Consider the following 27,088-nt stretch of genomic DNA (forward strand, 5'->3'; position numbering starts at 1 on the left):
GGGGAGCGGGGCACAGAGAGGCAGCGCAGAAGACCGTTGGTCTGTGCCTGCTGCTCCACCACGCAGACCCAGACCCGGAGGATGAGGCTCACCATCCCTGCCCTGCTGGCCTGCGCAGTTCTGGGTGAGTGTGGGTGCAGGGAAGGCCCCTTATACCCCGGACCCAGCCACACTGCCCCCTGGGATCCATGTTCCCTTGGGGCTGGACAAACAGTGCCTTTCCTCAGCTCTTCCCCATAGCATCTCTGCACCTGCTTTAGCACTGCCTCAGGGATAGCTCTGTGTCTGCATGCACCTCCTGCTTGCACCCCTGGCACTTTTTCATGCTCTTCTTGCTTTCTCCTCCTCCTCCTCCTCCCTGTCCAGTAAATCTTGTAATAGAGAAATACAATAAATTAGAGCATTCCCATCACAGATTATCAAATCCCTTCCCTGGGGCCTCTAATCAAGTCTAAACAGTTTGGCGAGGCATTCAAGGCCTCGCTGGATCTGATGTCCTCCTCCTTGGCAATATGATGTTTCATGGGAGTCATTGGCGCTGACAATATCCTCCTGATGCATAGCAGTCCAGGAGTTTGGAGCATGGGATTTAAAGCCAGATTTCTTAGGTCCTCACCATTGAGGAAGGTAGTACAGCCTGGCCTTGGAGGGTAGGTGAGGATAATTGAGGCCATGGATCCAGGCACTGGTGGAGTTTGCTACATCCCTGCAATGGGGGCTGCCTCTCCCACTCTCATCACCTCCTGAGATTATTGGCTCCCCTTATCCTCTTACTTTTACCTGCTACTTATAGCACATTTGTCACACCTGTGGAGACTTCCATGTTTAGTCATTTGTCTCTCCTGAAAAAGTTTACCCTAGAGTGTCGGTCTCACATTATTTGCCTTTGCCTCACTCCTTTCCCACCCCCACCCTAAGACCTCATAGGGCTGTGCAAGGTAAACACATGATTAAGACAAATTCCTGCCTAAGGGAAACCCCAGGAGGGGCGGTTTGGGGAGGCTCTGCCTCTGGTTCCTAAGGTCTCCTGTGGTTTCCCAGAGCAGAGTTGGGATAAAGGGTGTTGGGGCAGAAAGTTCCTCCTTATGCATTCTGGAGAACTGCTGCCCTCCCCCTCTGCTGCTTTGTGCTTTGTGGATATCACTGGCTTCCTTAAGTTAGTTGATCCACGGAGAGTAGAGATAACAGAGGGTTTTGGGAACAGTGCCAAAGCTCACATGAGGGGGACAACACATCTGTAACCACATGGATTTTAGTAGCTACAGACATGGCTGACTCTAGCTTCTCCTAATTGCCACCAAAAAGACTGGTGAAAATTGAGGGTCATTGGAAACAGAGAAAACCACTGAAAATGTGGAGTTTCTAGTTATTCCCGGAACAGAGGAAGGCAGATGGTGTCACAGACAAATTCATTATCTCATCAGTCATTTACCTCTATCTACTGGCCAACCAGATGCAAATAACTCAGAATGTTATCTTCTTTAGTTCCCTGGGAAGAGACCAAAGACTGGAGGCCTGGTTTCTAGACATCTCGGCCACTAACGATAGGCTGGGTAAAACATCACTCTCTGAGCACAGTTCCTGCCTCTTTTAAAAGTGGTAATTCCTACCTTGTTGGCTTCCTGACTTGTGGTATTGAGCCAATGCCTTGAAGTGGTTGAAAATGCCATGTCACACTAATGAGGTTTATGGCCCACTGTAGTCCCATGATGGCGAGGGAAGAAGGCATGGAGAACAGAGGAGCAGATTGTGGTTTCCTATTGAGAGCTGAAGGTCAAGCCCTCTCTCCCGCCAGCAATGGGTGGCAAGTGGGAACCTGGGAGGTCATTGGGGTTCGTTTCTCTTGTCCCAGCCTCAGAATGCAGTGGAACCTGTACCCTTCACTGTTCATGGACAGGAGTGGGAGGAGGACAGGACAGAGGGGATGTAGCCTGCAAGTCCCATCAGAGGGTGCTGCTGTCTCTCCCACTGGAACAGGGCCCTCTGTCCTTTTTTCCATAGGGCTGTGCCTGGCCGTCCCCGACAAAACTGTGACATGGTGCACCATCTCAAGTCATGAGGACACAAAGTGCACAGCTTTCAGTGAAAAACTGAAAAGCCTCCCTCAGGCTGCTGCTACTCTTGCCTGTGTGAGGAAAAGCTCCTACCATGAGTGCATCCAGGCCATTGCGGTAAGTCACTGTTGCCTAAAGGAGAGTGGAAAACAACCCACACTTTCTCTTGCTCCTGGCATTCTGGAACAATTCTGTACTCACACATAGGCTGATGTACTTTAGAGATGGACATAGGAGTGGCCACCTTTAAGGAGTCTTAAAGCAAAATTCATCATGCTCTGAAAGGGGGCTATTTTGAGGCACTACGTTCTCTGAACTCAGGGAAAAAATAAGTATGTTTGCTATCAAAATAACAAGGTTTGGAAGTTCTTAATACATCATGAAAGTAGATGAATGATGGTCACAGGGAAGAGAAATATGGTGACAGAATTGCAGATGATAGCTGACCCCTTTGTTTTCCAGGTTTTCCAAAATCCTCTTCTCCTTCAACATTGTTCCTGCTCATTTGAACCTGTGTCAGTTGCTGGCTGGGCAATGGGGCTACAGTGATGAATTTAAACACACATGGTCCTTACTTTTGAGGAGCTTTTCTTAGGAGAGAAGAAAAGCATGCAAACAAGTAGATGTGTATTTTCAAAATGTGTGCCATAAAATGAAGGGGAAAAGTAGAATGTTCTGACAGAGCCTAGTATCAGAAACAATCTCCCTGAGAGGGAACAATGAAGCTGAGACCCCAGGGATGAGCACGGGTAAGCCAAGAGCCAAGATCTAACACTCCAAGCAGTGAACAGTAGCACGTGCAAAGGCCCCGAGGAAAGGGAGAGCTGAGCTTGTTTGAGTTGCTGTAGAGGAGCCAGGGTGGCAGAGCAGAGCAAGCAGATACTGGAAGGAGCAATGAGATGGGAGAGGCAGACTCAGCTAAACGGAGCTTGGTTAACTCAGGAAATTAGTGATTTGATAAAAAAAAAAAACTTGTTTTTTTTTAAAAGATATTTTTATTGATTTCAGAGAGGAAGAGAGATAGAAACATCAATGATGAGAGAGAATCATTGATTGGCTGCCTGCTGCACGCCCCCTACTGGGGATTGAGCCCACAACTTGGGCATGTGCCCTTGACCAGAATCAAACCTGGGACCCTTCAGTTTTCAGGCCAATGCTCTATCCACTAAGCCAAACCGGTTAGGGCAGTGGTTTTCAACCTTCTGGCCCTTTAAATATAGTTACTCCTGTTGTGACCCAACCATAAAATTATTTTCGTTGCTACTTCATAACTGTAACGTTGCTACTGTTATGAATTGTAATGTAAATATCTGATATGCAGGATGGTCTTAGGTGATCCCTGTGAAAGGGTCATTCGACGGCCAAAGGGGCCACAACCCACAGGTTGAGAACTGCTGGGTTAGGGCTTGTGTGTTCGTTTTTTTTGTTTTTTTGGGTTTTTTCTTGTTATTTGCTTTTAAATTGGACCTCAGTTTCTATCATGGCTTAATTATAACCCTTGAATTATGAATATGATCAGCTTTGGTCTATGAAAGCCCCTTTTTTTAAATATGTTAATAATATAAAGTAATACTATTCACAAATCCACCACAAGTTCTCAAAACTTCATTATTGCCAATAGCTTATGTTTGCAGCAGCATTGGATTCTATGGGAATGGTGCCACTTGGGGTTATGGAACCCCCTGGCCTTACTTGCAATGATCTGCACTTCCTCTTCCTAAGCAAATAGAATCCTAAGATTTTTTTTTGCGCCTTTTATTTTAGTTTTAAGACTTATCTATGTACTAGAGGCCCAGTGCACAAAATTAGTGCACTTGGGGGAGGGGGGGTTCCCTCAGCCCGGCCTGCACCCTCTCACAGTCCGGGAGCCCCGGGGGATGTCTGACTGCTGGCTTAGGCCTGCATCCCATGGGGAGCTATACCTCCATGATCTGTGCCATGTTATATGTAGGGAATAAGACAATAGTAGTTCTAAATGAAATAAAACAATAATGTAAGCCAAATTATATATTTGTCTAGCTGATACTTGTCTAGACTTGTAATTCTATCAATAAAAACTATTCATAGAGTACTGGCAAGGGCTTCTAGAAAAATTATTTTGATTAAAGATAGTTGAAAAAAAATGGAATAGAAGTTAAGAGTATATATATAGCCGAAACCGGTTTGGCTCAGTGGATAGAGCGTCGGCCTGCAGACTGAAGGGTCCCGGGTTCAATTCCAGTCAAGGGCATGTGCCTGGGTTGCGGGCACATCCCCAGTGGGAGATGTGCAGGAGGCAGCTGATTGATGTTTCTCTCTCATCGATGTTTCTAATTCTCTATCTCTCTCTCTTCCTCTCTGTGAAAAATCAATAAAATATATTAAAAAAAGAGTATATATATATAAAATAGTGCTTCTTACTTTAAGAGAAAATAAATTATAGATACAGTGGAAGGTACCAAAAGCATTTAAAGTGAACTATTAATTTTTCACTCCCACTAGTGGTGCATTTAAATACTTTACATTCTTAAATTAATTGTAGATACAGTGTGAAGGTATCCAAGAACAGCCAGCAAGAAACAGTGTAATGAAGGAAATAAACCCATACTGCCTGGATTCTAATGCTCCCTGACTCACTAGCTATGTGACCTCAAGAAGTGATTTAAAGTGTCTCTATTTTTTAATGTGTAAAATGCAGCTGCAGAATGGCTCCCGCCTCCAGGATGGTGCTACTGAAGGCTGCCAGCCAGCAATGTAGCTAGCCTCCCAGCTTACAAGTAGGCACGAGTTGTATAGCGGTGAGCAGTAACTTGTTTGAATACTCCATTAAATGAACAATGAGCCACAACCGAAGTAATCATCACTTAACACTTAGTTCAGAGTAAAGCAAGAAGTTAAATCCAAAGACACACTGACTCTATAAATGCAAGACTCCTGCAGTTATCTGGACCCAGGACAGGAAGGAAGAGTACTGAGTACTGAATCAGAGTGGAGAAGAGTATCATCAAAGCCCCACTCCCCAATAAGGAGGGCTGTACAGTGACGCCTGCAAAGGCCTCAGCAGAGGGCCCACGATAAAGAGGCCACCGAACAACAGCACCTGAGTTCTCAATGTACACGTGTAAAAGCATGGCCGGCCAGGCGGGCCTGAGTGATTGACTGCAACCTCCTTCAGAGCCTGCAGTGCCTGGGCTGTGCACCCAGCCTGGTGTGCGGAGGGCAGCTTTCCACCAGGAGTCCTGCGAGTAAAGCCTCTGAAGCTCAGGTTTATCCTAAAAGATCACACACAGGTTTCTGAGCCAAGAACCAGACTCCTCACCAGGAAAAAGAAAACCAACCCCTTCCTTCCTCTATGTTGAAGGAATAGGAACATGGTGGCCAAACTCCCCCACTGGGGTGGTAGAGTCAACTGAAATGGTTTAGTGTGTGGTCTGACCAAGATGATGGCTTTTTTGGCCCCAAAAGTCGTCCTCGCTCACCTGGGTTTAGGTGGTCTTTCCTGGAATTGAGGACTTCATTGGTGTCTGGTTTGTTCCTTTTCAGGAAAGCAAAGCAGATGCTGTGACATTGGATGCAGGTTTGGTGTTCGACGCAGGCCTTGCCCCCTTCAACCTGAAACCTGTAGTGGCAGAGTACTACGGGTCAAAAGAGAGTGAGTTCTCCCTGGGGACCCGGGAGAGGGTTTGTGGCTGTTGTAGAGAGTCCTCCAAGAACCACAGGTGCCTCACTCAGAGGAGAGACCACACTGGAGCACACACTCTGAGAGTAACCTGACTGTCCCTAGGTGCCAGGAAATACTTAGAGTCAGGAATGTAACCTCTGGTTTGCAGGTAGGCTTGGGTTGATAGATGTAGGCAGACAACCTGCAGGGCCAGGGTAGGAAAAATCATGTGCCTGTGGCCTTCTGGCCAGTGTTTGCCGGTAGGGTTATACGAATGTCCCCACTCTGGTCCTTTTCTTCCCTGCAAACCTAGGGAGGTTATTCTGATCTCTCCCTCTTTAGGACCCAACCCAACTTAAGTGTGGCTTGTGGGTTCCCCTTCCCTAGTCAGGAGCCCAGCAGTGATGAGCAATGTTTCCCTGAAGCCCAGGTTGTGGGTCTTCCATTCACATGTCTCTTTGTAGATCCACAAACCAGCTATTATGCTGTGGCCGTGGTGAAGAAGGGCAGCGGCTTCCAGCTGAATGAGCTTCGAGGCAAGAAGTCCTGCCACACAGGCCTTGGCAGGTCCGCTGGGTGGAACATCCCCATGGGTACACTCTATTCTCAATTGCCTGAGCCACAGGAATCTCTTCAGAAAGGTAAGCAGGCAGGAGGGTGTGTGCCCTCGGCAGACGTCCCTTCTTTAGGTGCCATACAGGCCACCCTGAGGTCACTCAGACATGATCAGGTGGTCACGTGTGATGATTTTTGGGGTGGTGTGGGGAGGTTAACCAGCTTTAAACTGGTTGGGTCTGCAACATTGGCAGCCCTTGGGAGGGTCTGGCTGAGTCTTCTCTGAGCTCCTGATACCTCAGTAGAGGCTGCCTGGAGGAGTGGGTGGGAAAGGGCATCAGGCCCAACAGAGGGTTCAGGCAGGATTAAAGTCAGTGGGCCCTACTGCCCACTTCCCTGGGGTGCCTTCCTTTCTGTTTTTCCCCTCCTGCTGGAGGATTCTCTGGTGGTCATCTGCTGGCCATGAGCCTGGCATGCCCCTGTCCAGGTGTGTCTATCACCTCCTGGGCATGACTTCCAGGGAAGACTTCTCTCTGAAGACTTCGTTCCAGTGTGACGAGGCAGGGAGGAGGCTTGCCAGTGACCTAAGACAGGCCTTGGTTGGTGGCAGGCAAAGGCTTGGTCCTTGGGGAGGGTGGTGGGAGAAGAGTTGTTAACATGTCCCTCTTTGGAAACCTTGATCTTGACAAATGAACACACATATGGACAAGCTGGGTCTGGAATGCTGGTTTTGTTCTGGTCACTCTCTGTTCATGCATGAGCCTGGGCTGGGACCTGTAATTGTCTTTGGTCAGGCTGGCTCATGCCCTGTGTTTCACATCTCTGTGTTGAGCAGCAGCGTCCAATTTCTTCGCGGCCAGCTGTGTCCCTGGTGCGGATGCGACAGCCTTCCCCAAACTGTGTCAGCTGTGTGCTGGGAAAGGGAAAGACAAGTGTGCCTCCTCCCACCATGAACCGTACTCTGGCTACTCGGGTGCCTTCAAGTGAGTGAGACTTGCTGCTGCTCCATGGCAGCCGAAGTGTTCAATGTCCTCAGGCTGGGAAACCCTCTCTGGCCCATAGCATAGCCCAGCCTGCAGCAAGAGTGTTCAGGTGGCCTAACCCCCGAGCTGGGACTCCCTAGACTAGGCCAGCACATGCTCCCTTCATGTTTCATTGATAAGGAAGCTGCTTTCCTTGGGACTCTTCTGTCTGCCCAGAGCCCTTGAATCTGGCAAGTGTGTCCTCTCACTGTACTGGGCAGAGCCTGAGGGGACAGGAACATCCCTAGTGTCTGGGACATTCTCCAGTGACTGGCTCTGTTTTCTACTGCAGCAGTGTCACTTGCTCAATGTACTGGCCTCTCTCCTGCCTCCCCTCATGGCCTCTGTGCAGACAGCTCACATGGCTCATTTCTTGCTTCTTCTTTTCCCTTGGTTTTATAGCAAGCTAAGGGTACTTTTCTCCCTCAGGAGATGCTATGCCTTTATCTTCCATTTCATAAGGTTGAAAAACATTCTCTGTACTAAAATATCTTCAATGCCTTTTTGCTGCATTGGGGCACCTGGTGAGGGACCTCTAGTTCCTGTGAACTCCCGTCTCGCACATCGGTGGTACCCAAGATAACATAACCCCATGGTGCTTCCTCTGCTGTTGGTCTGCACAGAGGTCTCCACCAGGCTCTCCCCTTGTCCCAGGCCAGACAGGTGATCAGACCCTCAAGCCAGGAGAAGGGTCTATCCTGCAGAAACCCTCCTAATGTGTTTCTTCTCACAGGTGTTTAATGGATGGTGCTGGGGAAGTGGCCTTTGTCAAACACTTGACAGTATTGGGTAAGTGACAGAAAAATTTGCAGATCCCCTCCAAGCAGTGGGTCTTCTCTATTTCCTGCCTCCCTTTTCATGCTCAGTAGTCAGACTTGAGCATAGTGTGTTCACATCCTTTATCACTGCTTGGGTTTCTACATGTTCAGAGATATGTGCCTGTGAGGTCCCCACCTGGACTCCTGGGCCTTCTTCCATCACTCAATATCCTGGATATAGGGCCCTTTCCTTCTGTTAAATGTTGCCATAGCAAAGGATTGGGGACAGGTCTGGTCAACCTTGGCCAGTAGTTGGCCTACTTAGATGAGACCCAATGTGAGACATGGAGCAGTTAACCCTGCACTGGGTACCAGAAAATTCCTCTCCTGTAACTGGCTGTGGGATCGCGAGCAAGTCAGTTTCCCTGTGTTCTTTGGCCCTCAGTGTCAGCTCCAGGCTTCTCAGCTCACACATTTTATGATGCAGTGGGATTGCAAGGGAGGGGAAGGGGGACCAAAAGCTCATGGCTCTTCGTGCAGTAGGTTCATCTGGGCTTTCCTCCCTCAGAGGACCTTCCACAGGCTGACAGGGACCAGTATGAGCTCCTCTGCAGGGACAACACTCGGAAGCCAGTAGACCAATATGAGGAGTGCCACCTGGCCGCTGTCCCTTCCCATGCCGTTGTGGCCCGAAGTGCAGGTGGCAACGAGGACTTGATCTGGGAGCTTCTCAACCAGGCCCAGGTACCAAATCCATTGTTCTCTCTCCTTAGTGGTCCTTGCTTGGATGTGGGGCATTTTCCTTCACTTCCTTAATGCCACTGCTGTTTTTAGGATACAGTGGGGATTATGCTACACACCACCCACTTATCTAAAAGTGCTTAGCAGGGACTCTTCTCAGAGTAGTATGGAACCTAGTCCTGCATTAGCATCTACCAGACTCCTACATTTTGGACCAGTGACATGAAGATGCTCCTAACTGCTCTATTACATTTCTGTCCAGCTAAATCAGGCTTTTAGGACAAGGGCAAACATCCCTGCCCTCATGAGGCCTTCCACGAACTCCCCAGAATGAAATGATCTCTTTCTTGATGTCCCCCAACCTAACTGCAAGGGAGCTGCTTGCACCACTAGCTTTACATCCCTACGGCAGCAGAATGCCAGAAATGAGCCAACTGTCTATCATCCAGCCCTCCCATCCATCCATCAAGAGTTTAAGTGACAATCACACAGTGCCAGCCTCTGACAGAGATACTGTTCTTGCATTCAGTGAGCCATCAACCCAGCCAGGGAAACACAGTCAGGGAGATAAGATGTGGCATATCCCTCAGAAGGCTGTAAGTGGAAAAGGTGTTGGGTAGGAAAGAGCAGGCCTGACTGCCCTGGCATTTGAAAATTTCATGGTTTAATTTAATTTTCTGGGATTTTGGTTTTCTTAGTCCCATTTCACAACTTACTTTGTCATTGTAGCCATTCACTGCTGTTTTACCATAAATAGGAACATTATGGCAGAGGTACATCTGGAGACTTCCAGCTCTTCAGCTCCTCCCAGGGGAAGGACCTGTTGTTTAAGGACTCTACCCAAGGGTTTTTAAAGATTCCCCCTAAGATGGACTCCTGGATGTACCTGGGATATGAGTATGCCTCCGCAATTAAGAATCTGAAGGAAAAGACACGTAAGTACTTGGGAAGGACCATGTGACCTTAGGAGCTTGGAAACCAGATGAGGGCAGGGACCAGTGATAGAGTCTGTTCAGGTACTGAACATCTGCCCTGATGTTCCTTTAGCTGCCCTACCTGTTGGATAGATGTTAAATGGCATTAATCATCATGATATAAGCCTGGGCATCACCAAAGGGAATTAAAGGAAATTCATGCGTAAAATGACGGGGTATAAATCAGGGCTGCCCCAACCACTTTGTGAAGCCAATTAGCCTGGTACAAAGTAAGTCAAAAAGAATGAAATTAATTTCCTACCTATAAGCCAGTACAATGGTCAACATGTGGCCTAGTGAGCCTGAAATTCTAGACAGGTCCATCCTGTTTCTAAATTTTCTTAGGTCACTGGAGGTTTGTTTGGTCATTCGTTCATTCAGCAGAGAATTATTGGTTATCTGGCCATAGATTGTGCTAGGAGGTACTGGTATATAATGGTGAGACAAACATATTAGATTTTGCTATCATGAAGTTTTCTCACCAGTAGAGAAGACAAATGTTCAATGGGTAATCATTCGATTGAATGATCAATTAAAATGGAGAGATTTACTCAGAAGAAGGGAAAAAACCAACACAGAATAAAATACCATGGTCCTATGAGACCATGAAAACAAAAACAGGTCCTGGAGTTGACATAAGGCTTCCCTGAGGAAGTGGCTCTTGAGCTGAGTCTGATGCTTAAGTGCGTGTCCATTTATTCAGCAGACATTTATTGCACTGACCACAAGCCAGGCACTGTCCTGAACAATGAGGGTGCAGTGGAGAAAAGACAGTCATGGCCTTGCCTAGCAGAGCTTCTGTTCTTCTACAGCAGTGGTTCCCAACCTTTTTTCCGTCATGCCCCACCTAAGCATCTCTAAAATCCTGATGCCCCCCCTGTGACATATAATTCTTATTATTCAAAAAGTGAACTCCTATTCATATGGAGAAAGACTAAAAGGCCATTAACTTGTCTCAACAAGCTTCCAAAGAACATGGTATCATGAAAGAGAAAAATGAAAGGACAGTTGAAGTACTGAAAAAGAAATCACTAAAAAATTGTTTAAAAATAATAATAATATGAAGTAATATGAAAAAATAGCAAATAAAGTTTCAAAACACATGATAGAGAACTGAAATGCATAAATATGTCACAATATATATTAATACACTGTATATGAGGCCCCTAGAACCGAAAAAAATTCACTGTTAACAACTCATTCTCTAATTGCTCCCTTAAAAATTAAATTGCCCCCCCTGTGGGGTATGTACCCCACGCTGGGAACCACTGTTCTACAGGGAACAGACAATAAACAATGAACAAATAAATAAAAACAGCTCAAGTGGTTAAGTGTTATTTCAAAAAGAGGAAAAAAACTAGCCTGAAGTGATAGAAGGCCCGGCATTTTGGAGGATGATTGGCTTCTCAGAAGAAATAAATTTAAACTAGGTCTAAATGATAAGTCAATCCATAGATTGTTATTGCCTTTGCTTTCTAAGATAATTCCTTGAATGGGATCTGTTTGGGCAAATCCCAGCATTTTCATGAAGACAGTTAGTAGCATTCAAACTAGCAGGCAGCTCCTGGTGCCACATCGGAAACCCCATTCTCTTTCTATGTCCTAGGCCCAGATGCCTCAGCAGCTAAATGCAATACTGTGAAGTGGTGTGCAATCGGCCACCAGGAGAGGCTCAAGTGTGATGAGTGGAGTATAAACAGTAAAGGGCAAATAGAATGTGAATCAGCAGAGACCACTGAAGACTGTATTGCCAAGATCATGGTATGTGATTCCTTCTTCCACAGGGCAGTGCCCTTACCACTGCTGCTACCTGTCCTAAGTATTCCTGGGAGTGATATGAAAACCCAGGAATAATCAGGTATGTGGGCAGCTAATTCACTAGGCAAAATGAGTCAGAACCTTTCCCTCACTGTGGGAGCCAACCCCCACAGAAGCTTCAGCATTTTTGAACTTGCGGACTGATGGGCTCCTTAGAGCTGGGCTCCACTCATCTGTCTTGCAAAGGAGAATCCTTGGTGTCAGAAAGATGTTTGGGAATGTCTCTGAGACAGTGTGTCCTATTAGAGGACCAGCAGACTGAATGTGGGTCTTTGCTCCTGTAGAAACTAAGCAAGGCACCCAAAACTGATCATCAGTTCAAGGTGGTTGGGGTGAAAATGAGAGTATTTTTTATTTTCTGTGCTGGGTGTACCTGGCTGATCCTTTGGGGGTCCAGAACTAGCAACAGCTGTCTCCTTGGTACTTGATGACCCAGACTGGGAAGGCTGCTTCAAGGTAACACCTGGAAGGGCAGACAGGACAGGAAATGGCCTCCTTACATCTGCTCTGATGTGCTGTGTCTTTGCAGAAAGGAGAAGCTGATGCCATGAGCTTGGATGGAGGCTTCATCTATATTGCGGGCAAGTGTGGGCTGGTGCCTGTCCTGGCAGAGAACTACAGTAAGTGGAAGAGGCGCCCCTCAGTGTTGTATTTCTTCTAGGCCACGCAAAAAGGAGATGGGAAAATCATAGCCTGATTCTTACTACAATGGCCATAAAATATCTTGCTTACTGACTATCTCCCACTTCCCAGGCTCTGGGCTCCCTCATCTCTAATCCCCACAGTTAACTGAAGGATAGTTCTTCTCTCATACCTTCCACCAGGGGAAATGGAGGCTTTGCATTGCAAAGTTCCAGCTAAAAGAGAACCTACTGCAGAGAACAGTTGGGATTCTCAGCTGAGATTCCTGGCAGGTCTTCTTGCTTGCAAAACTCACACTTCTCCTATTGCTCTGGTGCAGAGATTCAAGTATAATTGGCAGGGACCACTGTGGCTACAAGACAGAGAGCAGGAAACTTGAAATTCATAATTTTGGGCTAAATTCCATTGGCCAGTGAGTAAAAGTGAATTTGAACAATCAAAAGAATTTGGGCCTTTTGGGAATTGGTGATAAGTAGTTTTTATGGCTCCTTTTTATTCTGATCTGCAACATGGGGAAGGCATGATTTCCAATCTATAAATGAGTATTTAATAAATTCTTCATTTTCTCTTCTCCAGAAACTACCCGTAATTGTAAGGAAACAGCAGAAAAAGGTGAGTTGGGATTGGTAACCTGAGTTTAAGATAAATTCCATTGCTTCTGGGAAAAAGGAAGGTAAATTTAAATTCAAATCACAAGTAGATAAGGCAACAGAAGAGATCAATTTTTAGGATGCAAAAGAATCATGGAAAGATAGTAAATGGTAATGATGGTTCCCCTTTTACACTTGCCATTACTTACACCAGCGGTTCTCAACCTGAGGGTCGTGAGCCCTTTGGGGGTCGAATGACCCTTTCATAGGGGTCACCTAAGACCATCTGAAAATGCATATATAATTACATATTGTTTTTTTGGGATTAATCACTATGCTTTAATTATGTTCAATCTGTAACAATCAAATTGGGGGTCACCACAACATGAGGAACTGTATTAAAGGGTTGCAGCATCAGGAAGGTAGAGAACCACTGACTTACACAAAGGATTTCTCATTGAATCCTATAAGGTAGGTCTCCTCATCCTCTAAGGATGTTTAAGAGGCTGAGAGAGTTTATAAGTTGTCTAGGCTCCTATATCCTATAAGCACATCTACACCCTCCTCACCACTCCTGACTCCCTTGCATCACATTTGGCCTGCAGTTTCAGATGAGTACCAGCCAAGGAGCCTTGTATATTTGTTTCTGGCAGGGCTGGGGAGAAAGGCTCACACGGACAGATGTCTAAGAGGATAAAATTCCCCCGTCTTCCAGCCAGGGCTGAGCTGAGGAACCCAGGCCAACCTGGCTCTTGCCCAGGGTTCTGGCTAAGGTGGATCTGGAAAGATGGGGTGGGAGCAAGTCAGGAAGTCTTACACCTCAGTAAGCACTGGGCCCCAGAACCTCTATGCACAGGCCTCTCCAGGTCATTTTCCAGCTACTAGTGTGCAATTCTGTCCTTGTGACTTTCCCTGATTACAACCTCCTAGCCTTTCCCCATCACTCTAGGAGCCAAGCTCAGTAGGAGAATATAGAAAGGCCTATTCTTATTCCATGGATAATATGATTGTTCTGTTTTCTGTTGTAAACAAGTTACTGAGTTAAATTAGACAGTTGAAATCACAGGTTGATGTTCCATCCCCAGTATTAAGAATCAGCAACTATTTGCTGCTAAAAATGGTAGCTGACTTGATTTTGAAAGTTTCCACTTCACATATTTTAGTGTAAGTCTGTATTCTCTTTATCACAAAATATCTGGCCAGAATATTCCCTGCAGTTTATTGGCGATATACGATATTTCCTGATAACTGTTAGTACACTATGTACTCTTCAGTATTCATTCCTCTGATATTCCACAGTGGAGGGTGAGTTGCTGATTTATAACTTCAGTAGCTTTGTGCATTTGGGAAAGATTAATAAACCAGCCATTGTGCTATGATAATATATTCTTACTATTTTGATTTTGTAGTTCAGATTAATCTCCGCCTGAAAGAATGACTTGTGTTCACCCCACTGTTATTGGGAAGGGCTCCTTCAGAGACAGTAGGAATAATTCAGAATAATTTTGCTTCCATAGGGAGATGGCAGGCTTTGACTGTTGACAGACACTCGGAAGGGCCTAAAGGTGTTAATACATCCTATTTTTTTGATGTATCTCTTATAGGATATTTGGCTGTGGCTGTGGTTAAGTCATCATCACCAGAGGACCTCACATGGAACACTCTACAAGGCAAGAAGTCCTGTCACACTGCAGTAGATAGAACTGCTGGCTGGAATATCCCCATGGGCCTGCTCTACAGCAAGATCAATCACTGTGAATTTGGTGAGTGAATCCTGGGAGGTCACTGTAGTCAGGACAAGCCAGAAAGAGGTGTACTGGGAAGAGAGTGGTATGGTACAAAATGCTGCTGGGACCCTGGTTCTATAGTAGTTAAAATTTGCTTAAAGTGAACCTTAAGGAAATACCTAAAAGGGATGGTAGGTCTGGGGGGATGAATCAGAATGGTTCTTTTTGGTTGCACATAATGGCTTACCTTTCTCTCTTATGAAAAAGAGGAGAGGTGAGCAGTCCATGCTGATATGATCCTTAGAAACCCAGGTTCCCTCTCTCTTCTGCTTCACCATTCTGAGCATAAGGCCTCTGTCTTCAAGGTCATTCATAATTACCGTCACATCCATAATCCAGGAAACCGCAAGGAGCAAGGGCAACTTAAAGTGAATATTAAGTGAATATTACTGTATATGAGGCCCCTAGAACCATAAGAAATACAAAAAATTCACTGTTAATAACTCATTCTCGAATTGCCCCCTTAGAAATCAAATTGCCCCTGCATGCATGCATAGGGCATCCTGTTAACATATTAAAGAAGCCATCCAGGAAATCTAACCCAATCACTTCAAATAACTTCTCATTGCTCAGAATTCAGGCACATAATCCACTTAGCTGTAAAAGACACTGGAAAATGTCATCTTTTATTTGGTCATGTTTCTGCCCAAATAAAACCAGAACTTTGTTTTAAAAATTAAAAATAGAATTACCATATGATCCAGCAATTCTACTTCTGGGTATTTATTAAAAGGAAAAAAAACACTAATTCAAAAAGATATATGCACTCCCATGTTTACTGCAGCATTATTTACAACTAGTGGCCCAGTGCATGAATTCATGCACACTAAAAAGGAAATTAGAGGAAATATTTTAATATCACTATTCGCCCTTTCTCTATAATAGAAGTTTCAACCAAATTCACGATCGACAATGACAGATTGAAATACATGTGTGTGATTGGCGCCAGTGAGAGCTTTATATGTATCGTACATGCACAAGTCAACTTGGCCTTTTAAAGATATAGAATAAACCTGCTTAATTAGACCTGCTTTCTAATTTAGCTAAACTTTTTCCAGCCCAGTGAAACACCCCAACTTCTCTTTCAGGTAATTGTCAGCAACACAGCAGTACATATCCACACGAAGCTATTGGTGCCCACAGACACCGTTTCTGGGCTGGGCTGGGCTGTGGGCTGCATTTTGCACCATGGGGTCTTAGCAGCATTGGCTGTGATTTGGTGGGGTGTCGCTCCAGGGTGATGGCAGGGCCTGTGTCCCACTTGGAGGAAGCTGACTGATGGTTTGTCAGCGCCAGGTCCATGGTGCCGTTTATTTTTAAATGGCCAGTGCATGTCACAGCAGCTCCTGCGTTGAGTGCCTGCCCCCTGGTGGTCAGTGCGCATCATAGTGACCAGTCAAATGGGAGGATGAGGCAGGGGGTCTTGCGGGGGTGAGGCCGACAGAGTCCTAACGAAGCATGCCCGACTCCGGAGACCGGTTCAAGATGCAGATCTGATTTTATTGTTTAAGTGCAGCAACATATATAACATTCCAGACCAATCAGAAGTTTACACCATCCTTAGGGCAACCAATGGTAGGAAAGATAGGGTACTATGTAGGGGCTCTAGGGGCCTTACTCAGGCGGGCGCTGCCACTTCCCGGTGTGCCGAGGAAGCTTGTATAGGCGGAGTGTGCTCACGCCATTGCATCTGCCACTGCACTGAGATAAATCTCCTGAGCTCTTCCCACAGGAGGAGAGACACTTAGCATATTAGCCTTTTATATATATAGAAAAAGATAGCTAAGACACAGAAACAATCTAAATGTCCATCAATAGATGAATGGATAACAAAAATGTCACACACACACACACACAGGAATATTATTCAGCCATAAAAAATAAGGAAATCTTGCCATCTGCAACAAGATGGGTGGACCCTGAGGGCATTATAGTAAGTGAAATAAGTCAGACAGAGAAAGATAAATATCGTATAATTTTACTAATATGTGGAATCTAAAAAAAAAAGAAAAAGAAAAAAGGAAACCAAACCAAGCTCATAGATACAGAGAACACACTGATGGTTGCTAGAGGCCAGGGGTGGGTTTGGACAACATGGGTGAAGCGTATCAAAAGATACAAACTTCGAGTTATAAAATAAATAAGTCGTGGGGATGTGCTGTACAGCATGGTGACTAAAGTTAATAATGTGTGTTAATAATATTTAAAAGTTGCTAATAGAGATCTTAAATTTCTCATCACAAGAAAAACAGTTTTATAACTGTATGATGGCAGACGTTAACTAGACTTATTGTGGTGATCATTTCACAATATATTCACAATCATTATTTATATACCTGAAACAAATATGTTAAATGTCAATCATATATCAAAAATGATTAATGGGGAAAAACATTGAAAAAACTAGATCTTTGTTACTAAGGAACAAGGGGAAATAGCTATAGGGTCAACAGCTATAATCCCTGCCTTAGGGCTTTCTGGGCAATGTGAGTGTGTGAGATCCTTAGGTCTCACAAGTGACTGCCCAACTCCCAGGACCCTTCCAAGGGATGGAAATCAGTATATTCTTTGTCCACTGAATATCCTCCAGTATGAGCTTAGTTTTCTAATAGTTTCTAAATATTTTCTAATAGTTCTCATTTACATTAACTTCCTGAGTATGTCCTCCCTGCCACCTCCAAATATGTGCAACTGATGTAAAAAGGAGAGTCCTCTAAAAATAGTTAGGAACCAGATGAATCATGTGTGTGGACTGGATCACATTTATGCATGCAGTTGTTTTGGTACCAACTTGACAGGAAGCAAAGAGTGGCTGGGTGACATTCAGAAGCTCTGGTTCCCAACCAGCAAGGGCACCGCCTCTACTCTCCTGAGTCTCCTGGAAGTGTTACAGCCAGGGGAGAGCAGCTGAGCTGTGATTAAATTTCCCCAGCTCTTTTTTGAGCTTGGAGTTCTACTAGAAGTTCTGTAAAAAGCCTCTTGTAATAAATGGCAGGAGAAGGAAACATCTGCAAATAGGTGGCACAGGTTCAGGGAATGAGACCTTCAATTTTATCCCCTTTATGTCATTTCCATCTTTTTCCTTTAGATAAGTGATAACACTCTCAGGGTGTCCGAAGAATTCTCTCCACCCAAATTGTAACGGTCACTAACTTCTATTCCCAGTCTTAAGTTTCCCTTTAAAGCCTATAGCCTGGCAGGTCCTGAGTTGGTGGAAGGTCCCAGAATAAATGAGTATGTTCTACCTGTCTTGGGCCATACACACCTGTTAATGTGTTAGATGAAGGCCATTCATACTGACTTAGTTAGGAAAAGCTGACTTCTTCTTGCCCTTCTGCAGATAAATTCTTCAGTCAAGGCTGTGCCCCTGGGTATAAGCGAAGTTCCAGTCTCTGTGCTCTGTGTGCTGGATCAGAAACTGTTCCAGGAAAGGAGTGTGAACCCAACAACAACGAGAGATACTACGGCTACACAGGGGCTTTCAGGTAAGACTTGTAATGCTGGAATGAATATAATAATACTCCCAGTTCTGACAAGATTCCTTTTTAGGAACTAAGGTGAGTTTCTTATGTTACTAGCCTATTAGTCCTGCGTGTTTCAGGAGCCATATTCAGCAAGCATGTGTAGAACCCTGTGTGAAGGGCCCTCTGGGACTGTCTCCAGACCTGGCTGTCATAGACAGCAAAGACTGGCAGTAAGGTTGGTCTCAACAGAGGGCAATTTGCCCCCTGGGGACATATGGCCGTGTCTGGAGATATTTCTGATTATCAAGTAGGACTGGAGTGGGTTGGTGTGGAGAGAGGGTGCTACTGGCATCTAATTGGTAGAGGCTGCTAAACATCCTGCATGCACAGGACAGCACCCTACAACAAAGAGTTATCTGGCTCCAAATATTACAAGTGCCAATGTGAGGGAACCCTATCATAGTTGAATATAGGAGTCAGGGGCCTGGATCATGCTCTTCATGCACCCCTGGGGAACCTACAATTTGGAAATATACAGAAGTAAAGTACATGATTTCTACATTCCCGACTATAATTCTATTTCATGGAATGTTTATCATTTTTTTATACAGACACCTGTGTACCTTACGACCTTATTACTTTTTAACTATCCTGATTCAGGCCTGTGTTACTTAGTAGTTCATTAATCCATCAACTGCACAATGATGGTAGCATTGTAACTGAACTTCTCAGTGAAGAAAAACACTAAATTTTATCCCAATGTATCAGTTAGAACCACCTTGTGCATTAGAGTAAGTACAATTCACAGTCTACACATTTCCAATTTTACAAAGGAACTACCTCACTGAAAAACTACTCTCCAAAATCTGTTTTGATGCTTAGAAAATGATATAGCTCTCTCTGTTGGAGAAACTGTGCAGAGTTTAAGATTCAGTGTGTGGAACCGAGACCGTATAACTACAAAGCAAATCGGAGATTTCTTTTTCTTTATTCCTTTGTGATGTAAGATTAGTATAATAGTTGATTAGTGATAGAAGGGGAGTCCCAATTGCTGATGTCAGATGGCCAGCTCTAGATCTGTAAGGTGGCCCTCCTGAAGGAAAGATCTATCTTGCTGACTTCCTCTTTTCTCCCTATCTTGCTCTCTGTAGGTGTCTGGTTGAGAGAGGAGACGTGGCCTTTGTGAAAGAAGAGACTATCGATCAGAACACTGGCGGTATGTGCACATGCTCCCTGTCCCTCCACACCGGGGTTGCTGTGTTCCCTTGTGTTCAGGATGCCTTGGTGAAAGTGTTATGGACTCTATCAGACTCCAGAGCTCTGATTCTCAACCTTTTTGTTCAGTGGAGAGAGGTTTTCACCTGGGTAAGGAGTGTGGCACGAACTGTAAGGTTCCAGTGGCCCTGAATTCTCTCCCAGGAACCTTACCATGGGTGCAGGCATTGTGCTGCCCGTCCCCTAAATACTTCAGGGCACATTTCTTAAGAACAAGGACATTCTCTTATATACCTACTTTACAATTACCAAGAGCAGGATATTTACATTAACATGAATTTAATATTTATTACATCCACAGTCCATATTCAATTTTTCTGAATCATTGCAAAAGGGTCCCTTATAATTATTTCCTATATTTTCAGGTCCAATATATATTCCAATATATTCTATGTCCACTGGGGGAAAAAGCCCTAGAGACAGTGGCATACCAGTAGGGATGACCACCAAGATCGTGGATTCTAGAACCACACCCATTAAAAGTAACCAGGGCCCCTTAGAACAACAGTCTATTCTAGGGCTGAGCAGGAGAAATATAAGGTGAGCTTGGAACATCACTTGGAAGTGATCCGAGTGATGGAACATGTGAAAGCACACAGGAGCCATTTGGACCCCCACTGGCCAAATCTGGGCATTCTGAGTATTAAAAGAAATAATAATGTAACTATAATAACCCATTAAATAAAAATAAGAATACATGAGTCCATCCTGATTAAACAAATGAAGGTAAAGGAACAGATATTCTTTATTGTAGAATACTAACTAATAAATGTAGAAATAATTATAAAGTTAAAAAACTATCACTTGGCAAACAATAGTTTTTTATGATTGATCCAATCAAGATTGATTGAATCAGGAACCATTATTGGATCCTAAAACAAGAGGGTGAGTATTGGATAGCTATGACATTAAAAAACAAGCCCTGGCCAGGTGGCTCAGTTGGTTGGAGCACTGGCTCATACACCAAAAGGTTGTGGGATTGATTCTCAGTCAGGGCACATACTTAGGTTACAGGTTTGATCCCAGTCAGTGTACATACAGGAGGCCAGTAATTGATGAATTGATGTCTGTCTCTGTCTCTGTCTCTCTCTCTCTCTCAAAATCAATAAAAAAAACATATCCTCAGGATAAAAAAAGTAAAAAGAAAAAAGTTTTTAAAGTTGGTAAGAATGAGTACGCCACCTGCCCACTCTGTATTACTACTTATAGAGCCCAATATAGTCCAAGCAGCTATTTCTTCCCTTTCTTTCCTCATGCCCCTTCATCCAACCTCAAATCTTTCCAGCAATCCATCTAGAATAAACTAACTCCAACTCCCCCAAGAAGACTTCCCTGATGGGACACATACATCCACAACAGAATCCCCTGTCCATATTGCTAGTAGTGTTGAACTCAGCACACTTTATAATAATAAACTGGCCACACGAAATCTCTGAGCTCCTTTCCCCCTCCTTTTCTATCCCAACACTGACTATAGTATGTGGCATACAGAAGTGCTAAGTACTTACTTGAAGGAACATTGACTTGGCTAATTTTCCTTTCCTCCCTCCTATTATTTTTGTGTTTTTTCTTTAAAGGCTGTTCTTTTTCCTGCTACCGAGTATTACCCTAAGACTGGTTCTTTGTCACCCCTTGATTTCCTTTTGTACTCTTCTGAGCCCTTTCTTGGTTTCAATTCTCTACTTTTGCAATGGCCCCAAGAGCTTTGCCTCTTGAGGGGAATTTAGAGAGGAACCTAACCTATATTGCCACATGGTCATTTCTATGTACAAAGGACACTGGCGCTGCAACCTCAACCTGTGTAAATCCGAACTCCTCATATTCTCTCAAAATCCAGTCCTCTTCCTACAGCCTTTGTCCCTACTGAAGACTTGACCATATGCCCTGCTAGTCAAGCCTAGATTAGCCTCTATCAGTATGATTTTATTTCTTCAAAATATGTCTTTATTAATTCCGTGGTATGTTGTGGTATAAAAGAATCAGGATACAAAAGCATGTGGACTCTATGATCTAATTATTTCGATTTATCTGCAAATTATGTGTGTCGAAAAAAAGACAAGAAGAAATGAACCAATCTGAAAAGTGGCTGCTGTGGGATTATAAGTGTTTCAGAATTTTCTTCCTTAAACTGTGTAACATTTTACAAATTACTGCTGTAAAACAAAAACAAAAACCAAGGATTAGTTTTATTGGAAATAAAAAGTTTTATCATGCACTTCTAGATGCCCACTACTACCCTCCTAACCCAGACTAAATCTCCTCCCATCTCTTTATTCTTAATTGTCCTATTTTAGGCTCTGGCTCATACAGTAACATTGATTTCCATTCATAAATCCTCATAGACGTACTTTTCCTCCTGCCAAGTGCCACACTCAAGGCCTTTAGTGCCTGGGCATGCCTCACCTGCTCAGCCCAACCACCGAGACTGTCCCAGTGGGGCCATTCTTCTTTCACCCATTAGAAACACCAGGCTTGTACCTCCCTGAGTCTTACCAGTGCCCTCCACCTTCCCAGAGAAGCATTCCTTTTTCCTCCCCCCAATCCTATACAAGATACGTAAAACCTTGCCTCTTCCAGCTAGCTTCCCCTAATTACTGTACCCCTCACTGTGCTGGTTCTGAGTTCACAGAGCATTTAGAAGTACGTTCTACCGCTAAATGGGTAGAACTGGAACTGGTAAGAAAGGAAAGGAGAGATGTTTAAAGGTGAGTGAAGATGTGTATGGTTAGGCAATTTGAGTTTTCTATTAACACTAAAAGGGTACATTTTGGGAGTGTAGAAAACAGGTATTTTGACTTTATATGTAAATAATATAAAATTTTATAATAGCGAATGCATGTATTAGTTGTTCCATTAAATGACAAAAATTAAATGAAAATTAAATTAAGGAAACGATTAGGAGAGAAGTAAAAACTGGGAAAACATTTGAGAATTGCTCTGGAGCCAGAACCTTGAGAATGGGTAAGATTTTCTTTTCCAGAAGCAAAGGGCTGAGAACAGGGTATGGACCTGTGTGCACAGAGGAATGTACACATTTTCAAACAAAGCCAGTATGAGTCAGACTTAACACACTGCTGCAGTTTCCAAAAGGGCTTCTGGGGAAGTTCCTTTTCTTGTTGGTGCAAGAAGATAGAGCATAGAGACTGTCAACCAGTTGAAGGTCACGTACTTCCTACACTGGAGCAAGAGGCCCAAACGCTTTGGAATTTAGTAGAAATGAAGAACTTTTGGAACAGCATCCACAGAATACAGTCCTCTTCTCTGGCTGGGTGGGGCAGGTTGGAAGGGGTGGTCGCTAGGAAGTCCTGGTAAGTTTCTTCCTCTCCACATCACTGTGTGCACTTCTGTTGGCCACTGGGTCCAGGCCCTCCACACACCAGTAGATCGGTCACAGTGCCCGGAGAGGGTGACTTGACCAAAGCTGTCAGCTGTGGCTGACCGACCTTCTCTATCTCCAGGAAAGAACCCTGCTGACTGGGCTAAGGACCTACAGAAGGAAAATTTCAAGCTGCTGTGCCCTGATGGCACCAGGAAGGCTGTGACCGAGGCTGAGAACTGCCACCTAGCCCGATCCCCAAATCATGGTGTGGTCTCAAGGCAAGATAAGGCAGCTTGTGTTCACAAGGTGCTACTTGAACAGCAGGTAGGAACCAGCCAGGGCCTCCACCCTTTCATTCTGGGTGGTGTGGATTATCTGGAAGGAGCTCACAGCTAAATGGAGCCTCTATTCCTGCATTCTCTTTCTGGAAACTAGAATTGGGAGGGTATGGATTGTGGAACTAGATCTCCGAGGCCTGGGTCTCCTGGTCACTGGAGATTAGCCCCCATCTGATGTGCATGTCCTCAGGTCTGTCTTCCTGCTTTGCCCTTGGTACCCTTGTTTTCTGCACATTTGCTTTTTTTTTTTTTTTTTAAATGAAAAGGACTGATTCTGTTTCCCAGAGCTCCTTGACACAGGTCATGAAATGTGCATCTGTGTTTCCCTTGCTTAGACAGACTGAGAACCACTCAAACATCCAGAAAAATCCAAGCTCCCAACCCTCATGGAGCTTCTCCTCTGGCTGGCCTTGGTGAGGAGAGGGACTGCCTGAGTATTCTAATTCTAAAGGCTCCTCTACCCACAATCACCACCTGCCTATTGATTCACCATTAGTTTTATTTTTTAAAAATTAAGATAGCAGCCGAAACCGGTTTGGCTCAGTGGATAGAGCATCGGCCTGCGGACTGAAAGGTCCCAGGTTCGATTCCGGTCAAGGGCATGTGCCTGGGTTGCAGGCATATCCCCAGTAGGAGATGTGCAGGAGGCAGCTGATCGATGTTTCTCTGTCATCGATGTTTCTAACTCTCTATCTCTCTCCCTTCCTCTCTGTAAAAAATCAATAAAATATATTAAAAAAAATAAAAATAAAAAAAATAAAAATTAAGATAGCATATCTTTGTGAGTCCTCTTAAGGTAAATTATAATAGTTCAGAATTAATGAAGATTTCCTAGGTGCTAGGTGGAATGCTAAACTTTTTGTAATCATCATTTCACTTATAACCTTAGGAAGCATGGAATAATTAAGCCTCTTGCCCACGATAGGATAAAAAATGTAGTCAAGCCCTGGCCGGGTAGCTCAATTGGTTGGAGTGTTATCCCATACACTGGAAAGTTGCAGGTTTGATTCCTGGTCAGGGTACATACCTAGGTTGCAGGTTCAATGTCCGGTTGGGGCACTTACAGGAGACTGTAAGTCTGATTGATGTTTCTCTCTCACATCAATGTTTCTCTCTCTCCCTTCTTCTCTTTCTAAAAATCAATAAAAACATACCCTTGGGTGAAGATTAAAATAAAATTTAGTCAAACATGAACTTGTAACAACCACCTGTACCACCACTTCCTGGGTGGCTCATGTTTAACATCTTCTTTGACAGTAACACTTGGAAGGGACATGTTTCTGCCTGTCCTCTCGTTTCCTGCAAGCAGCCCATGAGGCCATGGCCAAGGAAGTGGGGTGGAGAGATCAGAGAAATCGGGAGCAGGTGGCTGGGTGGGAGGGACTCCATAGAGGATGTGGACCACGAGGAACCCTACAGAGGACTTTGGGACATCATGAAAGCATGGAGCTGGGGCCGAAAGTGGGTGAATGCCAGGTGAGGGAGGTGGAGGGATCCTGAGGCATCCTCTGTAGCTTCCCTTGCTTTCCAAAGCTGGTTCCTAACTTTTAGTCTCTTCCATCCCATCCGTGTGTTCCTAGTTGCTCACTTCCACAGTCCTCAGCACTTCCTATTCATTTGACAGGCCCAGTTTGGAAAAGATGAAAATGGCTGCTTGGGCGACTTCTGTCTGTTCCAATCTAAAACCAAGGACCTGCTGTTTAGGGATGATACAAAATGTTTGGCCGAACTTCAGGGCAGAACAACGTATGAATCCTACTTAGGAGCGGAGTATGTCACGGCTGTGGGTAACCTGAGACAGTGCTCAACTTCAAGTGAGTAGGAGGAACAGCATGGGGGAAGCTGCAAAGCAAATGTGGGCAGGGTTCTGGGCGGTGGGTACAAAAGGAGAAGTGGGTTACAGTCCCCAGGAGATGACCAATGGACAAGATGAAACAATGAGGGAACAACATAATCCCAGAACATATGAAGGCTACTTGTAAGGGCAGTTGGCAAGGAGGCCATTGCCTCCGGGCACTGAAGTAGTTAATTGTCTGGACACGCAGAATTCCATGTTATTACTAAGAGAAGGTAGGGGTTTATGTGCCCATGCCCATTGCTCTGCACTAAAATTCCCCCCTTTTTTTATACAGAGTTACACTGTCTAATACAACAGCCCCTAGCTATATAATGCCATTTAAATTTAAATTACTTGAAATTAAACAAAATGAAAAATTTAGTTCCTCAGTCACACTAGCCATAATTCAAGTGCTCAACAGCTCCATGTGGCTCCACATAGGTGAGCAAAGATGCATTTCCATCAGTGCAGAAAGTTCTTTAATGCAGCGCTGTTCTTGAGAGCTTGAACAATGATAATCCTGGTAACTATAAAGTTGTCATATATAATACTCACCTAGAATACCAGTTTTCTCAGATTTAAAATACAAAAAAGTACGTTTGCACTATATCTATGTTGAACCTCATTTAATCCTTGAAATCATTTGGAAGATGTGGGAGAATAGTATGTTACAGGGTGAATATACAGCCACTTTTGTGTGCATGTAAGTGAGCCATGGTCCTTAAGATATGCTTTCAAATCCACATGGCCATGTGGATACTGAATCAGCAAGTCTGTGCCACAGTCAGGTTTTCTGAATTTTAACAGCTGCCCCACATGATTCTGATGTAAGGAACATGCTTGCCCAGGGCCACTGTTGTGAGCACCCAGTTATAATTACCTAACCTATATCCTCCAAGAGGGGAGAAAATCTGGCTTTGCTGTACTCTGCTCCATCCCCAGCCCCTAGTATGGAAACTGGCTCATGCAGGTGCCTAGTGCATTTTGCTATGGTGGTTCCTTTCCAGCCTAGAGAGGTCAGAGAAGACAGTACTCGTAGGCTCCTCCCAATCACATGGACTCAAGTGTAGGAGCTCTGCCTATAAGACACCAGGTGGGGGATGATGCAGGGCAGGGAAATCGTGTTCCCATCCTTGGCATGGGGCATGACCTGGGGTAGGCACAAGGGCTATGCAGGCAAGTGGAGAAGGCCACTGGGATGCTTTTGTATCAGATTTAACTGTTTATTCACTCGACAGAAAATAAATATAGGTATACACTGACTTTCCTACCTTTCTTCTCTTCCCCTACAGGACTCCTGGAAGCCTGCACTTTCCATAAACCTTTAACACCAAAAACGGGGCCATGAGCTGATGGAGCTGGGAGCTCATGTGACCCATCAGCGTCCCCTGGTCTCGCTGGCCTGAGGGGTTTTTTGGCTGCCTTCATAGTTCAATGTTGCCATCTGTGCAGGAAATAAATAAAAAATATTATTGGTTTTACCTTTTAAAAACTTCATTCTTTCCTAAATGTTTGTCCTGGAAGGATTTCTTCTATACTACCCATCTAAACACATGTGCAATTGAGCCCTTCCTTCAGAGCTCAAGCTCTGATCCTTCCCACAGCTTCGGTTGTGGTGCCATAGCCGCACCTCCTGGGTACAGTCCCAAATGGAATTCTTTCTAAAAGGGGTCTGCATGGTCATTATAATGCAATCAAGTGTATGTGGCTGTGTGGCTGTGTGTGTGTGTGTGTGTATGTGTGTGATGCCAGGGAAGGGGCAGGAAGGAGGATGCAGATTGAGTTACTGAGATAGACTACAGAAAAAGAATATAAAATATTTATATATTTAAATTTTTTTTAAATGAATTTCATCAGATCCTGATTCTAACTGCTTGGAAAAGTGAATCACTGGGACATCTTCTTGCTAAAAATCACCCCTTGACCCCGATTCCCACAGCAGTCATTGCCCTGTCTCCTCCCCTTCTCAGTCAAACTCCTGAAAGATGGAGGCTCGCTCTTTCCGTGCCTCCTTTATTACTAAGGGCTGAACATACGGAAATCAGCCTTTCGCTCCACGCACTTCTCTGTAGCTACCCTGGCTAAGATCGCCACCCACCTGCCAATTGTGAAAAAACAGTTTCAGTTCTTTCATTCCTGAGTCTATGTGCTGCACTCGATACAGCTGACCACTCACTCTTCCTTGCAAGTCTCCAGCTTCTCTGTCCTGGTAGTCCCTCTGTCCACTTGTGGCCTTACTTTGGGCTCATCCTGCCAGCCCCCCTGAGGTAAATA

General features: G+C 44.6%; 1 protein-coding gene across 1 annotated transcript; it reads left to right on the forward strand.

The window, feature by feature from the left end:
- LOC102773044 (serotransferrin) lies at positions 1 to 26,270 on the forward strand. Its single transcript, XM_006759790.2, has 17 exons — positions 1 to 124; positions 2,002 to 2,171; positions 5,577 to 5,685; positions 6,159 to 6,335; positions 7,085 to 7,232; positions 8,005 to 8,060; positions 8,598 to 8,773; positions 9,528 to 9,705; positions 11,351 to 11,505; positions 12,092 to 12,182; positions 12,781 to 12,816; positions 14,399 to 14,557; positions 17,922 to 18,066; positions 19,197 to 19,261; positions 22,779 to 22,963; positions 24,602 to 24,791; positions 26,107 to 26,270. Exons 1-17 carry the CDS (start codon positions 82 to 84, stop codon positions 26,160 to 26,162), a joined length of 2,139 nt encoding a protein of 712 aa, XP_006759853.1. The 5' UTR covers positions 1 to 81; the 3' UTR covers positions 26,163 to 26,270.
- The last annotated feature ends 818 nt before the right edge of the window (positions 26,271 to 27,088 follow it).

Source organism: Myotis davidii, unplaced genomic scaffold (genome assembly GCF_000327345.1).
Source record: "Myotis davidii unplaced genomic scaffold, ASM32734v1 scaffold415, whole genome shotgun sequence".
Lineage (NCBI taxonomy): Eukaryota > Metazoa > Chordata > Mammalia > Chiroptera > Vespertilionidae > Myotis > Myotis davidii.

Excerpts from the sequence above, each read along its gene's own strand:
- LOC102773044 (XM_006759790.2), top strand. The coding sequence starts at position 82 with ATGAGGCTCACCATCCCTGCCCTGCTGGCCTGCGCAGTTCTGG. Across the intron at positions 8,061-8,597 it reads CAAACACTTGACAGTATTGG|AGGACCTTCCACAGGCTGAC; the intron begins GTAAGTGACAGA and ends TTCCTCCCTCAG. Across the intron at positions 14,558-17,921 it reads GATCAATCACTGTGAATTTG|ATAAATTCTTCAGTCAAGGC; the intron begins GTGAGTGAATCC and ends GCCCTTCTGCAG.